This window comes from Ailuropoda melanoleuca, chromosome 20, assembly GCF_002007445.2.
Source record: "Ailuropoda melanoleuca isolate Jingjing chromosome 20, ASM200744v2, whole genome shotgun sequence".
Lineage (NCBI taxonomy): Eukaryota > Metazoa > Chordata > Mammalia > Carnivora > Ursidae > Ailuropoda > Ailuropoda melanoleuca.
The window spans coordinates 23,335,250-23,357,271 of NC_048237.1; the positions used below are offsets into that span (position 1 = coordinate 23,335,250).

A 22,022-nucleotide genomic window follows, 5' to 3' on the forward strand; every position below is an offset into this window, starting at 1 on the left:
GATACTGGTAGGAAAGCCTTGCAAATTTGGCTCACAAGTGACACTCTTACTAGGTGAAACAGAAATCCAGAAAGTGGTAGACAGTAGATAAGGGGATGATAAGACAATGTGTTTCATTTCTAATAAGGGGGATAGATTTGTGCTATTGTAGTCACTTTGTTTTACTGACCCCGGTATTAGTCAACAAGACCTGCCATAACAAAATACCACAGATTGGGTGACTTAGAAAGTTACCTCCTCACAGTTCTGGAGGCTGGAAATCCAAGATTAAGGTGCGGGCAGGGCTGATTTCTGCAGAGGCCTCTGTCCTTTGATTGTAGATGGCTACTTCGGGCTGTATCCTCACCTCAGTGTGCACACTTTCCTGCTGTCTTTTCCTCTTCTTATAAGGGAGAAGATGAGATGAGAGTCCCACTCTTATGACCTCATTAACTTTAATTACCCCCTTAAAGGCCTTGTGTCAAAATAAATTCACACTGGCTTCGACATATGAAATTGGGGGACACGATTTAGTCCATAAAACCCCCCTTGAAAATCAAACATATGTTGCACAGGCGTAGAAATACCCTGTAAGACGATGAAGCATTTTAAAACTTTACCAAGACTACAGGTTATTTGAGGAGGACAAGAGGGGTATGAATATTGTTTCATTATCTCCAGGCTTTCTAGAAATGGGGCAAACCAAACAATTTACTGCTGTCATAGAGTGACTAAGAAAGACTTTTTTCAAAGATGGAAAGACGTGGTGAAGTTTGAGTACATATGCTCCTTACAGCCGGAAAACTCACTAACTGACCAGTAAGAGTGCTAACAAGAGGGGTCTCCACATGGTTGAAGCTACAACCACTAGTAAATGTCATACAGAACTGGATTCCCTGACGGCAGTGGGAACAATAGGGTCTCTAAATAACATGGGCCAGTTTGAGGCTGTCAAGCATCAAAGCAACGTTGGCACAATTAATCATAAGAACAGCAGAGTGGCAGCCAGGGTGAGGGGCTTCTCTAAAATGCCTATTACCCCAACCCTAAATCAAGACAGCAGATCACAAATATATTGTTTATTGGGAGGAATGGAAGATATTAGTACCGCCTTTAAAACCCTAAAGGAAACATTAGGTCCTAATTTTTTTTTTAAGATTTTTATTATTTATTCGACAGAGATAGAGACAGCCAGCAAGAGAGGGAACACAAGCAGGGGGAGAGGGAGAGGAAGAAGCAGGCTCATAGCGGAGGAGCCTGATGTGGGGCTCGATCCCACAACGCCGGGATCACGCCCTGAGCCGAAGACAGACGCTCAACCGCTGTGCCACCCAGGCGCCCCTAGGTCCTAATTTTAATCGCTAGTCTGGTCAATACAACAATGAGATTGATGCTGGAAGATAACCACCACAGGTCCAGCCCAGCAGAAGCCCCAGTTGCAGGTGCTTGGCTAGTTGTGGTCTCTTTCCTAGAGCAGACTGATACAACTTTCTGGTACTTGGCAACTGATCTAGCAAACACATTCTTTTCATCTCTATCAAACAGGATAATCAGAACCAGTATAGAGCAAACAGCAGTAAACTAGAATAAGTTTTTCATCCTCTGCCATATATATTCTGTAAGTATCTGAACTCACTGAACACTGTGTAAAATATTACGTTAATCCATTATATCAATAACATCCTATGAAGTGGACCAGAGAAACAAAAAGTGGCAAGTACTTTCTAGGCCTTGGTAAGACACATGTGATCAGAGCATAGAAAATGAACACACCTTATCAGTGAAAGGTTTAGGCAACTAAGGTCTCAGTAATGCAAGGACAACTCTTCCAAAGAACGACTTACTGCATTTCACATTGCTCATCTATAAGAAGGAAGAAAATCCCTAACAGGACTCTTTTGATTCAGGAGAGACATATCCCCTGCCAGAAATACTACTCTCACCCACTTACCATATGCCACAGAAGGATGCTGGTTCGGAATACAGGCTAGGCAAATCAAAGACTTTACAGAAGGAACAGGTTGCACTGAAGAAATCCTGAAGTCTGGGCCCATATGACCCCACAAATTCCATGATATTAGAAGTATTTCTGATGGGAAAGGTCACCATGTAGAGTCCATGGCGACCCCCAGAAAGAGAATCACAACACAGACACCTAAGTTTTTTGAGCAAGCCCGTGCCATATGCGATAGAGAATTAGAAATCATTTGAAAAATAGTTTATGAGATACTACTGGGCCTTCTGTAGGCAGAATGCCTGACCAAAGGCTTTTAAGAAAACTTATAACCAAAAATGTCTACTAAAAGCTAGATTTCATCAGTTAAGTCATACAAGATCAAGCAGGTCCAGTAGCAGTCCATTATTAGGTGAAAGTTGTCCATCTGAGACTAAGCACCTGAGTAGACAGAGAAAGCACAAGTAAGCCAGACCCCTGTATCTACCACATCGACCCTGGGTAGAAAGCACTAGTCCATTACCCTCAATTATACCCATAACTTCATGAAAAGTCCCCTATAACCACCAAGCCCAATAATGTTCCACAGATGGGTTGGCTTGGTATGTGGCACGAACTAAAAAGGTACTGCACCTGCCCTGAAGCTCCACTAAGGGGCTTCAAAGCCAGCGAAGAAGGTACATCCACTCAATAGGCAGAGCATTAGTAATCATGCACTTTGTGTGGAAAGAAAGGGAGCTGCAGAATACTCATACTCACTCACTCACTCACACACACACACACACACACACACGTACTTTGCCAGTAGTGCATACAATGGCTGGCTGGTTGGATGGAGGACTGGAAAGAGAAATAACAGAATATGAGCAACAATAACTCGGGGGAAGAGACATGCAAATGTACCTATGGGGGTGGGCATAAAGTCCACAGGGGATCTTTGTCTTGCATATTATTGTCCCCAACAGTGTATGCACCATCAAAGATGCATGCAGAAGACTGCATTTTCTAAAGAAGCCTGCAGCAGTTTCTCTAATCCCAGAAATCCTTCTTCTAATGTGAACATGACACTATTCCCATCAAGTAGTAGGATCTATATTCCCTTCCTTTCAACCTAGATGGACCTTTGTCTCTGCCTCAAGCAACAGAGTACCATAGAATTGATGGATGTGACTTCCCAGACAAGACCAAGAGACCACTTCCACCTTCCTGGGATACGTGCTCTTAAAATTTAGCCACCATGCTTGTGATGAAGCCCAAACTACGAGAGAACTCATATGGAGAGGTCACTTATAGGTATTCCATCGGTCACCCCAGCTGAGGTCCCAGCTGCCAGCCAGAATCAACTACCTCACCTGTGACTGATGTCTCCAGATGTCAAGTCCTCCTCTGCTCTCAAGTCTTCCCAAGTAAGGGCCCAGAAACTATGGGGCAAAGATAAGCCATTCTGACTGTCCCTTGTATGAATTCCCGGCCCACACAATCCACGAATATAATAAAGTGGCTGTTTTATACCACTAGGTTGGGATGGTTTTTTTACAGAGCAATAGTAATTAGAGTAAGGCAATAAACAGCCTAATCGCATGATTTGACCAGCTGACATCAGTCGTCTTGCTATCAGTCACCACAGTGTTGGTTCAACAGGGGCCAAGAAGGAAGCAGCCATATACCAAGCAACAGAGGCCCCCATTCATCAAGGCTTATGTAGCTACTGCCACTGGTGAGGGTCCAACTGACCAGTAAGGTGGACCCTGATATACACCATTCCTGAAGGAGAATAACCAGCCTTCGGGTGGTAATTGACTACATTGGATCCCATTCATACATGAAGGAGCAGAGTCGTCCTGATTAGAAGTGACACATATTCTGGGTATGGGTTTATCTCTACTGCCTAAAGGGTCTCTGCGAGCACCTCAATCCAAGATATTTTGGTATATGCGACCCACCCAAACGGAAGCCCTCATAAAATTGCACTAAACAAAGGGATCCACTGAAAAGGATAAAAAGGTACAGCAATGAGTTTATGATCATAAAATCCAATGGTTCTATCACATCATGTGCCACTCAAAAGCTGTGGGCCTGACAGAATAATAGAACAGCCTCTGAAGGAGCAGCTGATATAGCAGCTTGAAGACAATGCCCTGAGTGGCCTGGACACCACATGCCCAGGATAACCCTAAATTAATGACCATTATGTGGAGCTGCATCCCCAGTAAGTAGCATACGCAAGTCCAAGAGTCCCATTTAACTTCATTCCTAGTAACCTGCATGGGGTACCTGTGCTTTCAGTCCCCATAATTCTAAATTCTGTGTGGCCAAGATGTCCTGGTCCCCAGAGGGGGAACATTTCCTCCAGGGACAACAGCAAGAGCTCTAAACTCCTGTGACTATTGCCAACTAGCCACTGTGGGCTAAAGACAAACAGGCCAAGAAAGGAGATGCCTTTCAAACAGAGATAATAAACCCTGATTGTTAAGAAAACGCAAGACAGCTGTAACACAATGTGAGGACAGAGGATGACATCTGGTACCCAGGGATCACTTCACTCATCTATGGAACATAAGAAGTAGGAAGATCGGTAGGAGAAGAAAGGGAAGAAGGAAGGGGGGAATAAAAAGAAGGGGGAATGAACCATGAGAGACTATGGACTCTGGGAAACAAACTGAGGGCTTCAGAGGGGAGGGGATGGGGGATCGGGATAGGCTGGTAAAGGGTATTAAGGAGGGCACGTATTGCATGGTGCACTGGGTGTTATACGCAAATAATGAATCATGGAACATTACATCAAAAACTTGGAATGTACTGTATGGTGAATAACATACCATAATTAAAATTTTTATAAAAAAATAAAAATAAAAACCTAGGGATGCTACTGGCCCAAAGTTGCCTTTATGCCAAATAAAAGATATTTACTCCCCCCCAAAAAAAAAATCTGTTTATGTTCCCCTACTGATTCTGAAAGCAAAATGACTACTGCAGTATCTGTAGGAGCAGCCTGACATGGCATCGTGACCAGGATCCCAGGTCCTTCCTGGTCACTTCAGAGCTGCTAGCTGTTGGGGGGCAGGGCTCTAAAAGGAGTGATAGAAAAGGGGGTGATGAATATCAGGAGTGGTTCTGAGATCTGGCTCAGCAGCAGGGGCTGAAGTTCATTCCGCTAACTTTTTTCTCATGTTTCCTTAAGAAAAGAAACTTGCTTCTAGAGGACCAGCTCCCCGATGGGATGAACTCTCATAAGCAACCAGATACAAACAGCATAAAGAGTGACATCTAGAAAATGTGATGCATCATTCAGAATCCCTTCTATATGAAGACATTCATTCTCCCAGCTTCTGAGAGTATTACCTGCTGATTGCTTCCAGTTGAGTTTCTCCCAACACTTGCCGTCAACCAAAGGGAGCCACCTCACCCAGAGGCAGCATACATCCAATGACTGGTAGAAAAGTGGGTACAAAGGAACTTTCCTCTATCTGGGACATCTCTGAAGGTCCATCCCAGCTTCAGAGTACCCATCAGTTCAGCTTAGGATTCTGTTGCAACCGAATCAGAGTTCAACTTCTCCCAGTACTCAATCTAGGCTCCCTCAATCCCTTACAAAGGGTGTTGTTCCCAAGAGCACTCCCTAATGAACAATCTGCATGTAAACCTTCCTCGCAGTGTTCATTTCCTAGGGAAACCAATCTCTGACATGTAGACACCTCATTCTGCTTTGATCCATCCTACTAGTTCCCATGACCTAGGCCAACGATCTCCTGTGGCAACAACAAATCTATTCCAGTTCATTCTGCCTAATTCTAGGCCAATACTATGACCAGGCTAACATACCTGCCATCTGAAATCTAATCCCCCAGAGCAGCACGCAGTAGCACACTGGAAGTTTGCTATAATGGTTTTCGTTCATTTGCTTTATCAATAACTTCCCACCTACAGAAATGCTGAATCTTTCATTAATAATGAGCAAACCTCTGCAATGCCATGATAATTATTGGGAGGATGACGGCTATGTACAATGAATGAGAAGCAGCCAATAGTTAAGCCATGAGAAAATATACTTACAGCAATCTTAGAATAATCTTTGAAAATAGCTAGACTTTAACTTTTCTCAGAACTAAAGATATTTAAACGGCATTTTCAGATTCAGAATCTATCTCAGCCTTTATTTTGTTTAAGAATCTTTATTCCAGGGGCGCCTGGGTGGCACAGCGGTTAAGCGTCTGCCTTCCACTCAGGGCGTGATCCCGGCGTTATGGGATCAAGCCCCACATCAGGCTCCTCTGCTATGAGCCTGCTTCTTCCTCTCCCACTCCCCCTGCCTGTGTTCCCTCTCTCGCTGGCTGTCTCTATCTCTGTTGAATAAATAAATAAAATTTTTAAAAAAAAAGAATCTTTATTCCAGCTTTTTTAGACATTCACTGAATGATTAATTGCTAATATTATATAATATTATAATAAATGATAAACTGTAATACATAGATGCAGGTATATAAGGTATATACCTTAGTATATATATATACCTTAGGTATATAATTGTATATATAATTGTATATATAATTGTATATATAATAAGGTATATAATTGTATACTTCATTCATTAAGACACTATCCACCTTCATCTGAAATAAAATATGTATCTAAGGGATCACAAAATATAAAAATGTGAAGTGGAGAAAGACAAAAGCAGAGTGTACTATCTTCTGTACGTACTCCCAAACATAGTGCTAAATGTGTGAAGCAGTGAAAACATAAGATTTACGATAAACTCTTTTGAACTTGGATTTGACTCATCTCTGACTCTATTCCTTTACAGAAGCTTACAGGTTAATTTGAGATTCTCGGATCATAAACACATGGGGTAGCTGGCTGGGTCAACTGGGAGAGCATGTCACTTTGATTTCAGAGCCATGAGTTCAAACCCCGTGTTGTGGGCAGAGTTTGCTTAAAAACAAACAAAAAACAAACAAAAAGACAAAAAAAAATCTTTTTTAGAAAAAGATTGCAAAGCACATGATGGCCCACTCCATTTGACAATATTATCACAATTTTCAGTGTGTAAAAAGTCGTATTATCTCAAGAGTTTCAAGTCTCTGGCTCAGGTATGAAGAAGTCACTGTTTAGAGGGAAAAAATCACTAAATTAATGTTTCTCCATGTTCTTAAAGAGGTTTGACTTGAAGACACAACAAAAGTAATACAGTCACACTCCAGAATGAATTAATGAATTAATGGAATGTGAATGTATAATGAACTTCAGGGCATTGCTTTTTGCAGCCAGACTGAATTAAGAGTTAAAGTTCTAAAGGCTCAACTGCCTCTGAAAATTTAGGGGGTGGTTATCAGTTAAAGAAAACATCAGCTGCTTAGAAATGCATGGCACTACAGCCGAATATAATACCTTTCCTGTTCTCTCTTGAAATGGTTTCCTATCGAAGCGGTTTCTGTATCAATCACACAATAGCCAGAATGGTACAGGGTTATACTATATGACACAATCACTGCATTCAAAAAGCGTAGGAAAAAATGGCTTTTATGGCAGCAAATGCTGTAGCTAAAAGCCTAAAACAAATCACTAAACTGCACTAATTTGTAAGCTTTGAGGTTTGAGGAACTCACTGGCAGCTAAGAGAAGGACAGAGCTTGCAATCAACTGTCCTCTTGAGCACAACAAGATTTTTAAGAAAAGGAACCCGCTGATATAGTCCCCTCAATTAACTCTGCGCGAAAAAATGCCCAAGCAATACCCGGAGGGAACTCAAGGCAAAATCAGGCCAAATATGACATTTAACTATCAATCTTACCAAGGCCAGTGATTGTTCATCAGCCTGGGGAAAAATAAAGTAGTGCACTTGACAGTGGTTACTTTGTATAAGCACATGCCTACTAGTTTACATGGAAGAAAAGAGCTAGTTCTGCAGAGTATCAGTAGACTCATGTCTTCATTTTTACAGGTCACTAATTAGGAATAAGCTTAAAATATCCTATCAGTCCAAAAATAAATTATACCAGAGAGAACCCTCAGTATAGGCATTTCGGTTCTAAAAAGAAAGGGAAAAAAATTTATAAATCCTAACCTTCTTTTCTAAGAAAGAAAACTGTATGACATAAAATGCTGACATTAGCTACCTATATATTTTTCTCAGGCAAAACTAGAATTTATCATCCAATTTGCAGTTCAAATAGATAACTGTTTGAGAAAAGTTTCATGCACAGAACAACGAGTTAGCTAACCTGCAATGTTTAAATCATAGTAAGTTATAAACACACACATACATGAATGTAACTTAATAATACACAGAAGTATACAAATATTTATTTTTACATATACTTCATATCTGATTCCAAATTTAGCCACCAGTAACTATCCAAAGGTTATTTAATTTCTCATCCATCTCATTCAAAGATTAGAGTATAGCACAACATATATAAAACTCCTAGTACAAGGTGTGACAATAGTAGGCACTTAATGAAAGGCAATTATTTTATGAAAAATTACTATATCTTATTTTTTATTACTTTTCAATAATAGAATGAAAAAGAAGGCAAATAATCCAAGTTATTTAAATTTAGTTTATGGATGAATTTTACTATCCTCATTTGAATACAGATAGGTCTGATGGTCTAAAAGCTCACCAGAAAAGGGGAAAAGGCGTACTATAAAGACCTGGCTAACAGACAAGAGGGATGGTCTTCTCAGTAAACCAGTGATGCTGGGCTTCAGTGTATTGCAGGTTAAATAAACTGCACCTGTAGTGCTGGTATGCAGCTAAGAAATATTTCTCTACTATCAATTGCAAAAAATAGAAGGAAAGAGAAGTAATGTGAGCTTCCAGAGGTAATATTGTAAACTGTGAACAATGAGAACATGAAAGCATCACACAAGGATGTTTAAAAACAAAATGAAAGTTAGGTAAGAGACTGCATGCCCTGCTGTCAACACTGAATCAGTCACCTTTGCAAGGGAAGCTGGAAAGCCACGCAATTCCTCCCGCTTAATCTAAAGTGTAGCTAGTAACCCAGACACCCACTCTATGAATATACAAACACACTCACACATACACACATACTTAAATACAGTTAATATATGTGAATATATTTGTAGAACATATACGTATATACGTACAGATCTATATTTGTGGTGTGTGTATATCTGTTTGTATCTAGATAGACATAGATTGATTGATAGATAAAATTCTTTGACCTTTCTCTGAAACTGAAGAGGTAGTTAAGCATAAAGGTTTCAAAGTACTTCTTTGCATCAGTAAGCTTAAAGATCTGAGGCATTAACAAGCAAGTTTTTAATGACGACAGAAAAATAAAAACTTATACACATTTTGAAATGGAAACCTAAATCACATATAATTAGAATAGAGTTCAACGGTAAAATTACAAAATCACAGTGAGCAGAAAGAAGGCCACTTTCCACCCCAGCTGCTGCAACTGGAGAAATGTTTGCAGCGAAGCACAGGAAATAATCAGAGAATAAGTAGCCTCGAATAAAAAGGCTGCAGCCCATTGGGAGATATTCTTGTCTTAGGTAAAGAATGGGAAATTTCTAAACCCCAATCTTCACAGTGATGATGTCATCATGTAGCTTACAATATTGCAGGGAATGGTCATGATGGAAAAGAGTTGCATCTCGTTATGCAATTATACGTAGATCAATCCATGCATGACAAAGTGAGAACAAAATTAGCCAAAGATTGAGCTTTGAAGAATTGTGAAGTAAGACTGAAAACTTTAAAATTAATATAGCAGCTCTGTACAGGGCAAGGGTACAGGTGGAATAGTCCAGTATGAACAAGGAACCAGACGATAAAGTCAAGTGAATAAAAGAACAAGGAGAGAATCACAATAACAGTGTAGAATAACCATGAAAAACAAGGAGCAAGTTCAAAACCAGGATAAAAATATTAACTATACCTCCTGTTGATAAGAAATCTGAAATTCTTTGTGCACCTGGGTGGCACAGCGGTTAAGCGTCTGCCTTCGGCTCAGGGCGTGATCCCGGCGTTGTGGGATCGAGCCCCACATCAGGCTCCTCTGCTATGAGCCTGCTTCTTCCTCTCCCACTCCCCCTGCTTGTGTTCCCTCTCTCACTGGCTGTCTTTATCTCTGTCGAATAAATAAATAAAATCTTTAAAAAAAAAAAAGAAATCTGAAATTCTGAAATACTGAAGACTGGCAACTCCAAAACTACACAAAACTACACATCGGTTAAATCTGATGTGGACTACAGTACACGCACGCTACAGTCTACCGTAGGCATACGCCTAGAGTGACGTCCTTCACAAAGCCAGTATTGTTCACTCCACATAATAGGGAAAATTACTCTCAACGAATAATTTTGTTGTCTATTTAAAGTCCTGAGAAAATATGACCTTTTCATTTCGTTAGAGATACCTGACCAATATCCCCAACGAGTATCTAAGTAATATCCTGACACTCAAATGGCTCGCCTAATTAATTTTTCCCATCTAATTAGTCATATGAATAGGGATTACTGACGTGAGCTAGCTATCACCCTCAAAAACACAGTGTTTACCGAGTATAATTAAAATGCATTATGTAGAAAAATGTTTTCTTATATATATAACTGTCACAGTTTAATGTCAAAAAGATCCTAGCCTTTCCAGTTAATTGTAAAGATTGTTTTTAATGATTAGTTGAGTAGATGAGAAACAGCAGTGTTGGTCACTTTTGGATCAAAATTAGATGCTACACAATAAATATGTGATAGGCTCATTTAATAATCTACTCTCATTTTCCCTGTTTTTATTTTTATACTATCAAATATTTATATTTTTACAAACAATTCCTACTTTTTTCCACTTGGATAGTTTACATTTATATAGACTGCTAATTTTCAATTGGTCGCAAAATGACAGGACATTAGGAATATTCTTGCCCCTTGATACAAAAGCAAGGTTTATATATACATTTGAACACACATATGTAAATAAAGTCATGAAGTATAGGTTAGGCTAATATTGAGTGGAGCTCTTAAATGAGGAGGGATAGGAGTTTCCCACTGCCACCCCCACCACTAAGGAGCAGAAGGAGAACTTCCAGGGTTATGTGGCTTGAGAGAAGGAGGTTAGGCTGAGGAGTTATTATCAGCTACATATGCATACGAGATGCAATATCAAGTAGCAATTGCATGCTCAGATTAATATCATATATGCTGTTTTAAAATATACCACTTACTTTCTGCTAGGCTGACACACTGGAATATTTTTTCCAGAAAAAAATTACTTGGCTCTGTTACTTTCTAGCCCCTTATGCTTTTCTAAGAACCAAATGGCCGTCCTGTTATGAAGTCCAATTGCTAGAGCACCTGAGTTACTTTCTGAAGAAGATGGGGAACACTTTCCATGCACTCTCCCTCTATCCCAGGTATAAAAAACCACCATACATATTTATCCTTGCTTTCCTTTATGTAACAGCTCACTTTACTAAGAGCTTACTAGATGTGGAAACTAAGGAATAGAAGATTAAGATTTTTGTCTGTGGTCACCCAGTAAAGCAACACCTGAGCAAGAAGCAAGCGCAAGTTTCTTGATAGTTTTCTACCACATTGTGCTGCTTTGCGCAAGGATAAAAAATAATAATGAAAGCACATATGTCTCTTTTCATAAGGGCAATGCATTCATCTCCTAGGCTATACGTTTGTAAAAATCAACATGATATTTCAAGTCATTCTGGACCCATAGTCCGCTGCTTCTAAGTAGTAGGCACTCTAAAAAGGCTTTGAAAAGTCTTTTGACTTTAACTCCAAGAGGAGCTGCTGTGTACGTTCAAAGCTTCCTATGGTTGCGTAGAATTGGGAAGGGCTCAGTATTCCCCAGGAATTTTAAACACAACTGTCTTACCTTCTAATGAGCAATCAGTTGGCTTCAAACTGAACAAACCCCAAATCCTGGTGGACCTAAGTATCTGAGCAAGTTCTAATGTATCACACAATGAAATTTATTTTCCAGACTTACAGACTTTTGTGGGAGAGGCTAAAGGACAGATAACATCTTTCTAACTGGGGCATACTTTGGAGAAATAGCTTAGGCTTTCGTAGATATGCATTCTGAGATATTTTTCCTTCTGGGCCACTATTCCTACAACTGGGATCCACGCTGTAGCAGTGTCCTTCCCTTCTTCTTTACTTATATTATGCAAACCCACTTTCAAGGCTCAACTACGATGTATCGGCTTTTTCAAGTTTCCTCCAACCATGACACCAACTGTAATTGCTCTCTCTTATTTAGGCACAAACTTAGATATTTCTCATAGTCTTATTTTGTTTTCCATTTAGCTTTATCTCTACACAGCTGCATGTGTTATCCATAGCAGTTATACATTAATTTGTGGACTGAATTACCAGAACTTACCCTACATCTGCCCAGAATCTGTGCAGAATTCCCACTGGTCGTAGTCTCTGAGAAGTTGCATATCTTCCTCAGATTTTTCTATCCTTCTTGGGATACTCATAGGAGCCTTCCTCTTCAGAAGGAAATCTACCTGAGGCAAGGTATGGACTCAGTACCCAGTTCTACTCAGAATAACAGACAGAAAGCCCTGATGCTTAATCTGTGCCTCTCTCTCCTTATGTACCGGAGTCATACAATTAATCAGCAGGCAGGATAATCTGGGCCACAGGGACCACAGGCTCTATTTAAGAGTTCCTCATCTTTCCCTTTCAGATCAGAAAAATCTCCCTGAAGATGTTCTTCAGTCAAATGACAAACATTTGACTTCTTCTGTTTGACACATAGGAACAAAGTTCTGATTACTGTACAAAAAAATGATTTTGCTTTCACCATTACTTAAAGGGCAGATACGTTTTTCTAACAGCATTTGCAGGCTGACATCCTATTTTCTACTTACCTCTTTGAGATCTCAGCTGCCTTTAGGACTCTGGGAGGCCTGGCTATGAACCAACCTTTCCTCTTTCAAACAGACATGTTTCCCTTTCCACAGAATCACTCAATTATTTTTATCCCTCCCATTCTCATTACAAAAAATAAGACAAAAAATATGCTGCTTGTAGATACGGTAACATGTCACATACTTGACCCCATCTGTCAAGCACACAGCAATCTTTAGTATAGTTTTGTGCGGAACAGTAAGATACTGATGTCTCCTATTTTTATGAAAAGTTATGGGGGTAGCACACTAAAAGACAAGAAGAATAAGTTACATCATAATTTCCGGTACCCTTGCTCCTACCTAATAATATGTCTTTAATGAATATATTTATAGTAAATGTGTAATAGACCAAAGATACGTTCCTAATATTTGAAATCCTTTCCTGTGATTATAAACCTGTGGGGAATGCATGATTTGGATTATGAAGTGAAAATCATCTTCTTACTAAATTCAATCAATGATATCAACAGAAAAGGAAATAAAGTGTTTTAAAACCAAGATTAGAAGAGGCACAGTATCTTGGAAGAGTAGTAAGAAACCAATATACAATGAGCTTAACTGGGATCAGTGCAAGGTGGTACAGTTAAGAAAGAAATGGAACTGTACTAATATAAAACGGAAAATAAGTGCATGCCCCAATAATGGAGCATAAGGGACTCTATCAGTAAGTTGAAAAAAATATATATCCATCCAACGGATGTGCCTGGATTCTGGAAAAAAAGAGTTGTGAACTTTCTTTCTGTAAAGAAATCTCAAAAACAACATAAGACCACCATTCGACTGGCATATTGTGACTTAAGTTAGTGGGAAGATTCAATGACATCTTAAAGCCTCTTCTCACTTACAACTTCATGATTGCATAGGCCCAAAAGTTTATTAATTGGATTTGAAAATAAAAACAGGAAACAATTTTCTATGAATGCAATCATTTCTTCAGTCTGCTGTAAGCCGTATATTTACACTGCACTCACCAAGACAAAGAAATGAAATTTCATTTTGTGGGACTACTCAGTTAACAGCAATTACAATGAAGCTGAAAGTGTTCACCCTATTCATACTTGAAATGCACTCAATATAATACTTTGCTTGTCTTTCCAAAATTGCCAAAAAGGAGAGTAAGACATGCTCCAATTTAGCTCAGAGCTGCTAGCACCTAGCCTTAGGTGTCAGCATCAGTACAAGGACCAGGTGGGCATATTTGCTATTTGCCTTTGCCTTTGTAGGTAATAAGCCTTAAAACCAACTATTTCAAGACTCTTCCCAAAGCACGAGGACCAGGCCAAATAACATGAATGACGAATCACCCCTGCAGCTGGAAAGCAACCCAGGTCTTAGAAAGACATAAACTGAACTCATGAGACTCATGCGGGTAGGTCCCACCTCCATGAGTCCTACCACAATCACATCAAAACAGTCAGTTTTAAAAGAATACAGAGCATGTTCTTTCAGAAAAGTTTGCTTGTACCCTGCTTCTCAAACATTTAAGGGGGTTCACCATATAAAACAAAAACCAAAATAATTCTACAGTATTCATAAGAAGAGTCAGAACTAGAGACAATAAAATTAAGCCAAGAAATCAAGAACCTGAAAAATGCCTTCCTTGGATTTCTTTTGTGACATCTAATCACCAGTACTTCACCTCTAAACATTTACCTCTGATTCTTAATTATTTGAACCCTGGAATCCTTTCTGACTTATTCTCTAGAAAATGATTCCTTAGTCTTGATGCACGACTTGCTCAATCTAAAATACTTAATAGCGCACTCAAGGACTTTCCTAGGGATTTATAAGACATGAGCAAGTAATATTACATAAAATAATCTGCCCATTTTGCATGCGAATTCTCGGTAATATGGCCAGCAAGGACAACTCTGAATGGACAAAATAATCCCAATACAAAGGACAGCTCACTTTTACTTGTGAGGGTGGCCAAGGTGGTGACCTGACGACATCAGTCTGTGAACGTGTATGAGCATGTAGAGACAGTGGGGTGAGAAGTGGAAAGAGAAACAGCTGACTATACGTGGCAGAGTTTCAGATTGTTTTTTTTTTTCAGCAACACTTATTAAGGTCATATCCCACTCTCCTCCCACAGGCTGACACCCTAAATATATGTTCAGTCAAAAGCAGCATATAACAGGGTCTCTCCAAACTCAAAGTGGACAAAAATCACAATTCAGTGCACTTGGAATAACTCTGCCATAAGGATGGCAGCATCCTGGGAGAGGATGTGAGGGTCAACAGACGTTCCAGAGCAACCTTATCCTTTTTGGTAAATCTGTCCATTTAGATTCAACCCACTGACAGTCTGAACTACCTTCCAGATCCTATTCACCTTATACCCTGATTCTCAATTCCACCAAGTCTTTTCTATACAGCTACTGTCTGGGATGTCAGTCCTAAATTATATGATATTAATTGATATTACTGGAATTGAGTGAATATAGCTTGCTATAATTGATATTACTGGAATTGAGTGAATATTGTATGTTTGATAAACTTACTCTATTTATTGCTTCCAGCACATTTATATTCTATAAATATAGAGGGTGCATTAACCATTTCAGGATACCTAGTCATTGGTTGATTTGGCTCGCATTAAAAACTACTCAGACTTAGACTTTTTTTTCTTTTTTTTCTTTTTTTCATTTGTAGATTTGTCTTGTGCTAATGCATTTATAATCTTTTATGAGCCTCCTTGGAAACTAAGGGCATGATGGGTCAGAATAAAAATACAGTGTGTGGTAACAGAGCTGTTTTTTCTTTTTTAGCAAAACAACTGAGAAGTTTACAGGAGATATGATTCTCAGTAGGATGCCTTGCCAACAGGATCTCTAGAAAACACAGTTAGGGAGCGCCTGGGTGGCTCAGTAGCTTAAGCATCTGACTCTTGATTTCGGCTCAGGTCAGGATCTCAGGTCATGAGATGGAGCCTCATGTCAGCTCTGTGCTCAGCGCGAAGTCGCTTGAGATTCTCTCTCTCCCTCTCTCCCTCTGCTCCTCTCCCCACACTGCTAAATAAATAAATAAATAAAATCTTAAAAAAAAAAAAAAGAAAACATAAACAGCCCAAACAATTTATGATGCAGAGTAACTTACAAAGAAAACTTTCAAAACTAGGGAAATGCTTTGGATCTCACTTGGTTCTAGGTACTTCAGTTAAGTACACACATAGCCGAGGGGTACTATGACCCCTGATGCTGTGTTTCATCAGTTATCCTAAACCGAATACAAGGGAAGCCCAACAAAATAATGCCAAAAATGGATACCATTTCATTGTTCACTTAATGACTTTGGTTTTCAGTGTAAGTAAAGTTAAAATTAAAACAAAACACTAAAATTCCAAGATTATTTTGAGGAAAAAATTTTGAATGCAAATCACTAAAATTCAAGAAAGTCAAATCTGTAACTCAAGAAAAATGAACTTTAAAAGCTACATAAATATGCAGATATCTCCAATGACTATTATCCACCAACATAGGTAAGCTGTTTTAGGAAGTCCACATCAAGTTTTCTGATGCCGCTCTATTATAAAGAATTCTTTTTTTGCAATCTTCCTTTCAGAAATGTTTTCAAACAATTTATATCACTGTAATGCCATCTCTGATATGGAGTATTTAAAAAACAAACAGGAAAAATGTCAGTTTTTAAATGTCTTTTTTTAAATGACATCAGAATTATTGGTGGAGGGTAGGGTAAACAGACATATAAACTGAAGGGTAATCTCCCTTACCCAGATGACACACATACGCAAATCTCAGCTATTTGCAGTTAGTTTGCTAAGCACTATCCCAGGATAAATGACAATAAGTTCCTGGGTCTATAGCATGAACTCTTATACGTAAGTACAGCACATGGTGCCAAGCTGACTGAGCACAAGACAAAGAAGATTATAGTAACTCAAGACAATATCATCTGTGCCTTAAAACAAATATTCTCAGTTACTAAAAACAAAACACAACAACAAAAAAAAGAGTTTACTAAATCAAAAAGTTAATTTGAGGCTGCAATGAAATAATTTTGCTTGAATTACATATAATTTTTACTTCTTTAACCTGACTACTAGAAGATGATGTTAAGAAATAATACTTTGTATGTAACATGAATGGTTTCCCACTAGCAAATACAAAGGGATAAAGGGATACAGATTTTTATGGTAGCAAAGTTCTTATATAGGACTTTAAAGTTCTGTTTATAATTTTCCTGCTTTTTTATTTATTCATTTTCAAGGCTCTTCATGTAAAGTGTTCAAAACACATCTATAACCTTACACTAACTCTTCTGACTATGTCCTTTTCACAACTGATCAGTATTTCATACCTAAATAAAAATTAACTGTTCTCTTCACTATAGACACTTTCACACAAAAAAATTCAAACTACTTTAGATTAAGAAAGGTCATGATTTACAAAGTCTAAGGAAAGGAATTTGAAGTCCATATTGATGGTTCTCAGACTTCACCAAGCATCACAGTCATTGCCTGAGGTAATGAACACAGATTGCTGGGTCCCACATTCAGAATTTCTGATTTACAGAGTCTGGGGGCGGGGTCCTGAGAATTTGCATTTCTAACAAGTTCCCAGGTGATGCTGATGCTGAAGGTTATGGGTTCCCCCTGTGAGAACCTAACTTGTACTAAAACATATTTATATATATTTGTTCACCCACCTAATAACTGTGGCATTTGTAACGACCAGGGATGTACATTAATTTTTACATAAAACCCATCCTATTCCAAGCCAGGTGCCTAATACCCACATCAATATTAAAAGAAAACAGAAAAGAAGAAAGAAAAAAAAAGACCACCACTTTCATCACAATGATCAGTTCAGTAGCAGAACTCTCCCCCCCCCGCCCCCACCCCGCTTTGTTGTTAAGCAACATGGGCATTATTTCAACGCAATTGTTTCCTACTTATCTCCACTCCTAGATCTTACCCTTTTCCAGTGCCCAACATGAAACTTGCTAGGACAATAATCTGAATGACAAAAAGTGATAGGAAAATGGTACCATGCCTTTCTAATCCAGACAGTTCTAGCATGTCCCGTCCCCCAATCTTTCTAACTTCTCATTATCTCTTACACACACACACACACATACATACATACATACATACATACACACAGTTTGGTGTGGTTTTTTTTTTTAATCCTTTTAGCTGGGATGGTCTGAACTGGAAGAGAAATAAAAGACTTAGGCATGGGATAAAAAGAATCCAGACTCCCCCACGCTAAGGAAAAGCTCCTTGAGAAGGCTCTATCTCCAGCATTCCTCCACCCCTAGAATCTTAGCCACTCTTAGATACTCAGGGACACCAGAGCCCAGCAGAAGTCAAAAGAGCACTAAATGAATTCCTGCCTTCCTCAATGCCCCACCTCCTGCTGTCAGCCAAGCAGTAAGAGCTGCCTGTAGTCTCAACATCTCTCTTGTCACACAGCACACCACCACCACCACCACGACCACCATCAAGCAAGTTCTCTTTCATTTGGGAAAGACGGGGTGCGTAGAGACAGGAAATTAAGATGTGTACAAGTGGGAGAAAGCGAAATTTTCCTGGCCCATGCAAAGAGGGAACTAGGAAGACAGGAAGGGGGAGTGGCAGATGGAGCTCCAGGCTCCAGAGCCCCTCGGGACCACCCCCTCCCACTGCTCAGCCCAGGAAGAACACAGTGGAGACAGTAAAGGCTCCCGTCACATCTCCCACATCCTTTCTCAAGCAGCTGCCCAAGGCACACTTCACATTCCCAGAGAGTTTGAGTATTCAAGGTCCCCTTGCACCCATGCCCTCTCTGCGGTAAGTTCTAGGGTCTACAGGGAGAGCTCTGACATTTGCACAAACATTCATGCCCTTTGCCCTGGGGCAGCCATTGACCTAGCACTGCAGTGCTGGGGTCCAACCCCCCCCCCCCAGCCATAGATACCAAAGGCAGCACGTTGATTTCCAGCACACATGGACCCTAGGGGAGCTGTGGGAAAGTCTTGGCCTGCTGTATCCTCAAGAGCTGTTCTCCTAACCTCCCTACCATACCTTCGAGAACACAAAAGTTATGTTCCCTTTGTGGCACTGCCTGCTTGTCCCAGGAAAAGACGCACATTTCAACCAGAGCTTGGGGGTGTGTGTGAGTGTTATCTTTCAGTCCCGAAAGCCAAGGGTGCCAACTAATGACAGGCAAAGGAACCTGGATCTGCTCTTGAGGACTTAAAAATCTCCAAATTAACAAGCTCGCCCTTCTCTCGGTCCTAACCCGCCCAGACCTGGGTTTTCCAGAGAAGTAAGGTTGTGTTCCTGTTGCAGCGAGCTGGTGTCCTGCCCCGGAGCCGAGACGCGCGGACTTGGCCATCCGTTCATTCATGTATTTGCTCATCCATTCACATAAACATGTCCCTTAATTGTGTCTGGCACCGGAGAATCTTGCCTGATATTTTCCCCTCCCCAAGTCAGTATTCATGGCAACGCTGGTGCAGAACGCAGCTCAACTGTCACCCACTTCCTGAGCCGGAAAATCAAGTCATAGAGGCAGGCACCAAAAAAAAAAAAAAAAAAAAAAAAAAGGAAAAGGTGGAAAGGAGGAGGAGGCGGGAGACGGAGAGGAATGGGAAGCTCACTGGGGTCACATTCGAAGCTTGCCTTCAGGGGAAACCGCGGCACCGACACCGCGGCAATGCAAGGAGCCACATCATTATTAAATCAAAGACCACTAGAGCTCTGGTCCCCAGCGGGATGCATCAAGTGCAAAGCCACTCGTTCGCCAGAGTGCGATGTTGCCGGCTCGACCCAGGTCCCAGCCCGAGCCGAGGCGCCGGGGGAGCGGCTCGCAGCCCAATCCGCAGCGCGCTCTCTGCCGCCGTACCGCTCCCAATAACGTGACGAAGTGTAAATCAAATACCACGCCGGGAGGGGCCCGGAACGGGGCGAGTCGTGCCTTTTCGCTCGCCAGCCTATCTTGCCTAAGAATCACAAGGTCACGATAGCGTCGCGATTCCACTCACCGTACACTCCTTGGCCAGAGATCCCCTCCAGGAGGACTGTCAGCAGCCACACGAGACCGTACACTAAATCCATCTTCACGTGAACATGAACATATCCAGCCCAGGGGGGACGCAGCGGGACCTTCCGGAGGCCGGCGGCCAGCCGAGCGCGCTCCACTCGCGCCCGGGCCGAGCCGAGGGGCCCGGGAACCGCTCGCCGAAGAAGAAAGCGCCGTCCGTCCGTCCTTCCCTGGCGGCGGCCGTGAGCGGAGCGCAGGAGCCCCGCACACCCCACACTCATGCACACACACACACACACACACTCTCCCACAACACAATACCCTGACACACTCACACGCGCGCCGCACTCACACCGGGCGCCTGGGAAGATCGCAGACGCCGGGGAGGACAAGGGGGCGTGATGGGAAGCGGGCCGCGAGGCGAAGTGTTGCTCAGGGCAGCGGCTCGAGTCTCCGCAGCGGCGGCGGCGGCGCGCTGGGCTGGCAGCGGGCGCGGGCCAGGGGCCGGGGGCGCCGAGCTGTGCGAGCCTGACGCGGGCAGCCGCGGAGCAGGAAGTGGCCTCTGACTCGGGGCACCGAGCAGCGGCTTCCTCGCCGGGGTTCGCCTTTACAAAGTAACTCGCGAAGGTCCCCGAAGCAGCGTCAAGCGGCGGCAGCGGCCCGCCCGCCCGCAGTCCGGAGCCCCCAGCCCTGCTGTCTTGCCTTCCCCCATTCCATCAGTTGCCATTGCAACGCCAATCCTGTTACACGATACAGGCTCGCATCGCCGAGCGGGGAGAGGAGGAGGAGGAAGAGGAGGAGTGGGGCTAGGGGGACGGGGGTGGGGAAGAAGGGATGGGGAGGAGGGGGGAGGAGGAGAGGGACCGACGAGGAGCACAGTGTGCGTCTGGAGCTCTGTCGGGCACCAGCCTCGGCCGCCGCCGCCGCCACCGTTCTCCAAAATATCCTTTAGCGCCCCGCCAGCGAAGAGGGGGCTCCGGGCGCCCGCACCAATTCCGGGAGCCGAAAGCAGAGTCCAGACACCGCCACTTGCGAAAGAGGGAGAATGCCAAGCAGAGACCGGATCCGCACACACGTCTACGCGTGCCCACCGGCACCGCGCGCGTCCTCTTCGCTTCCGCGCCGCCCCCGCCAGGTGGAGGGGTGGGGGCGGTCGGGACAGGCGGGAGTTTAGAGGAGGGAGCCGCAGAAGGGGTTCCCCGCCTGGGCTAACGTAGTGCTGGCATCCGGAGGCGAACGCGGGAGCGGCCGCCGGTCGGGCCCCAGCTGCGGCAGAGGTGCGGCGCCGGGCGGCAGAGCGCCCAGGGCTCGACGCCGGCCGGGATCCCTGGGTGTGCGCGGGGGTGCGCGCCGCGGGGGCGAGGGGAGGAGGCGGCGGAGGAGGGCGAAGCCCCGAGCAGGCGGACGGGCTGCCGGGCTGCCGGGGAGGGAGGCTGTGTGTGGTCACGTTGTGCGCTACGTGCCGAGAGCGCGAGCTGCTAGCCGCAGCTGGGCGACGTCAAAGCCGGGTGCGCGGCTCAGCCGCCTGCCTCCGCGCCTCGTCTGCCTCCTCTGCTCCGCCTTCGCTCTGCCCGCCTGTGTCAGCCGAGGAGCCCCTCAGTAGGGACCGCGCCGAGAGGCTCCGCGAGGCCGGCGGCATCCGGCCTCCAGCTTTCCCCGCCGAGGCCGTCCCCCGACTCTCTGGGAGCTCCGCGGCGGCAGACCACCGTTATTAAGCCTGATGCCGCTGTTTGCGCTTGCACGCCGAAGGGCCGGCTACCACCCTAGACGAGGGTAATTACAACACACTACCTCCTCCCCGTCGCCCAAGGTCTTCCAGGACCCGTTCTGCTTGACTAGAGGGCAGAACAGGCCACAGCACTTGGAAGTGGCCCCGTTTCTTCCCCTTCTCCGTCCTTTTAAATGGAAATGTGGTCATCCTGGCAGTGCGGTGTCTCTCCTCTCTAGGGAAGAAACACTGGGAGTTCAGAGCTTCGTTTATTTAATATGCAGTGTCTCCTACTAAAGTTAGCTGCTTTGAAAATCTTTTCTCTTTTGTGAAAGACAGACTCTCATTGAGGCAGAGCTAGCTAGCTCTGATATTGAGCTTAAGAAATTCATAGTTACGAAAGGGTTAGAAAATTCGAGTCATCTTTAATTTACATTGGAGCCAGAGTAGAAATACTTAATCAAATTTTGAGAGGGAAAAAC

General features: G+C 42.8%; 1 protein-coding gene across 1 annotated transcript in view; it reads right to left on the bottom strand.

The window, feature by feature from the left end:
• The window catches only part of MDGA2 (MAM domain containing glycosylphosphatidylinositol anchor 2), a 760,567-nt gene extending 739,469 nt beyond the window's left edge, over positions 1 to 21,098 (bottom strand). The window contains exon 1 of the mRNA XM_034648539.1: positions 19,834 to 21,098. Within this exon, the coding sequence (XP_034504430.1) occupies positions 19,834 to 20,113 (280 nt within the window). The 5' untranslated portion in view covers positions 20,114 to 21,098. The remainder of the gene's footprint in view (positions 1 to 19,833) is intronic.
• Positions 21,099 to 22,022: the final 924 nt, after the last annotated feature.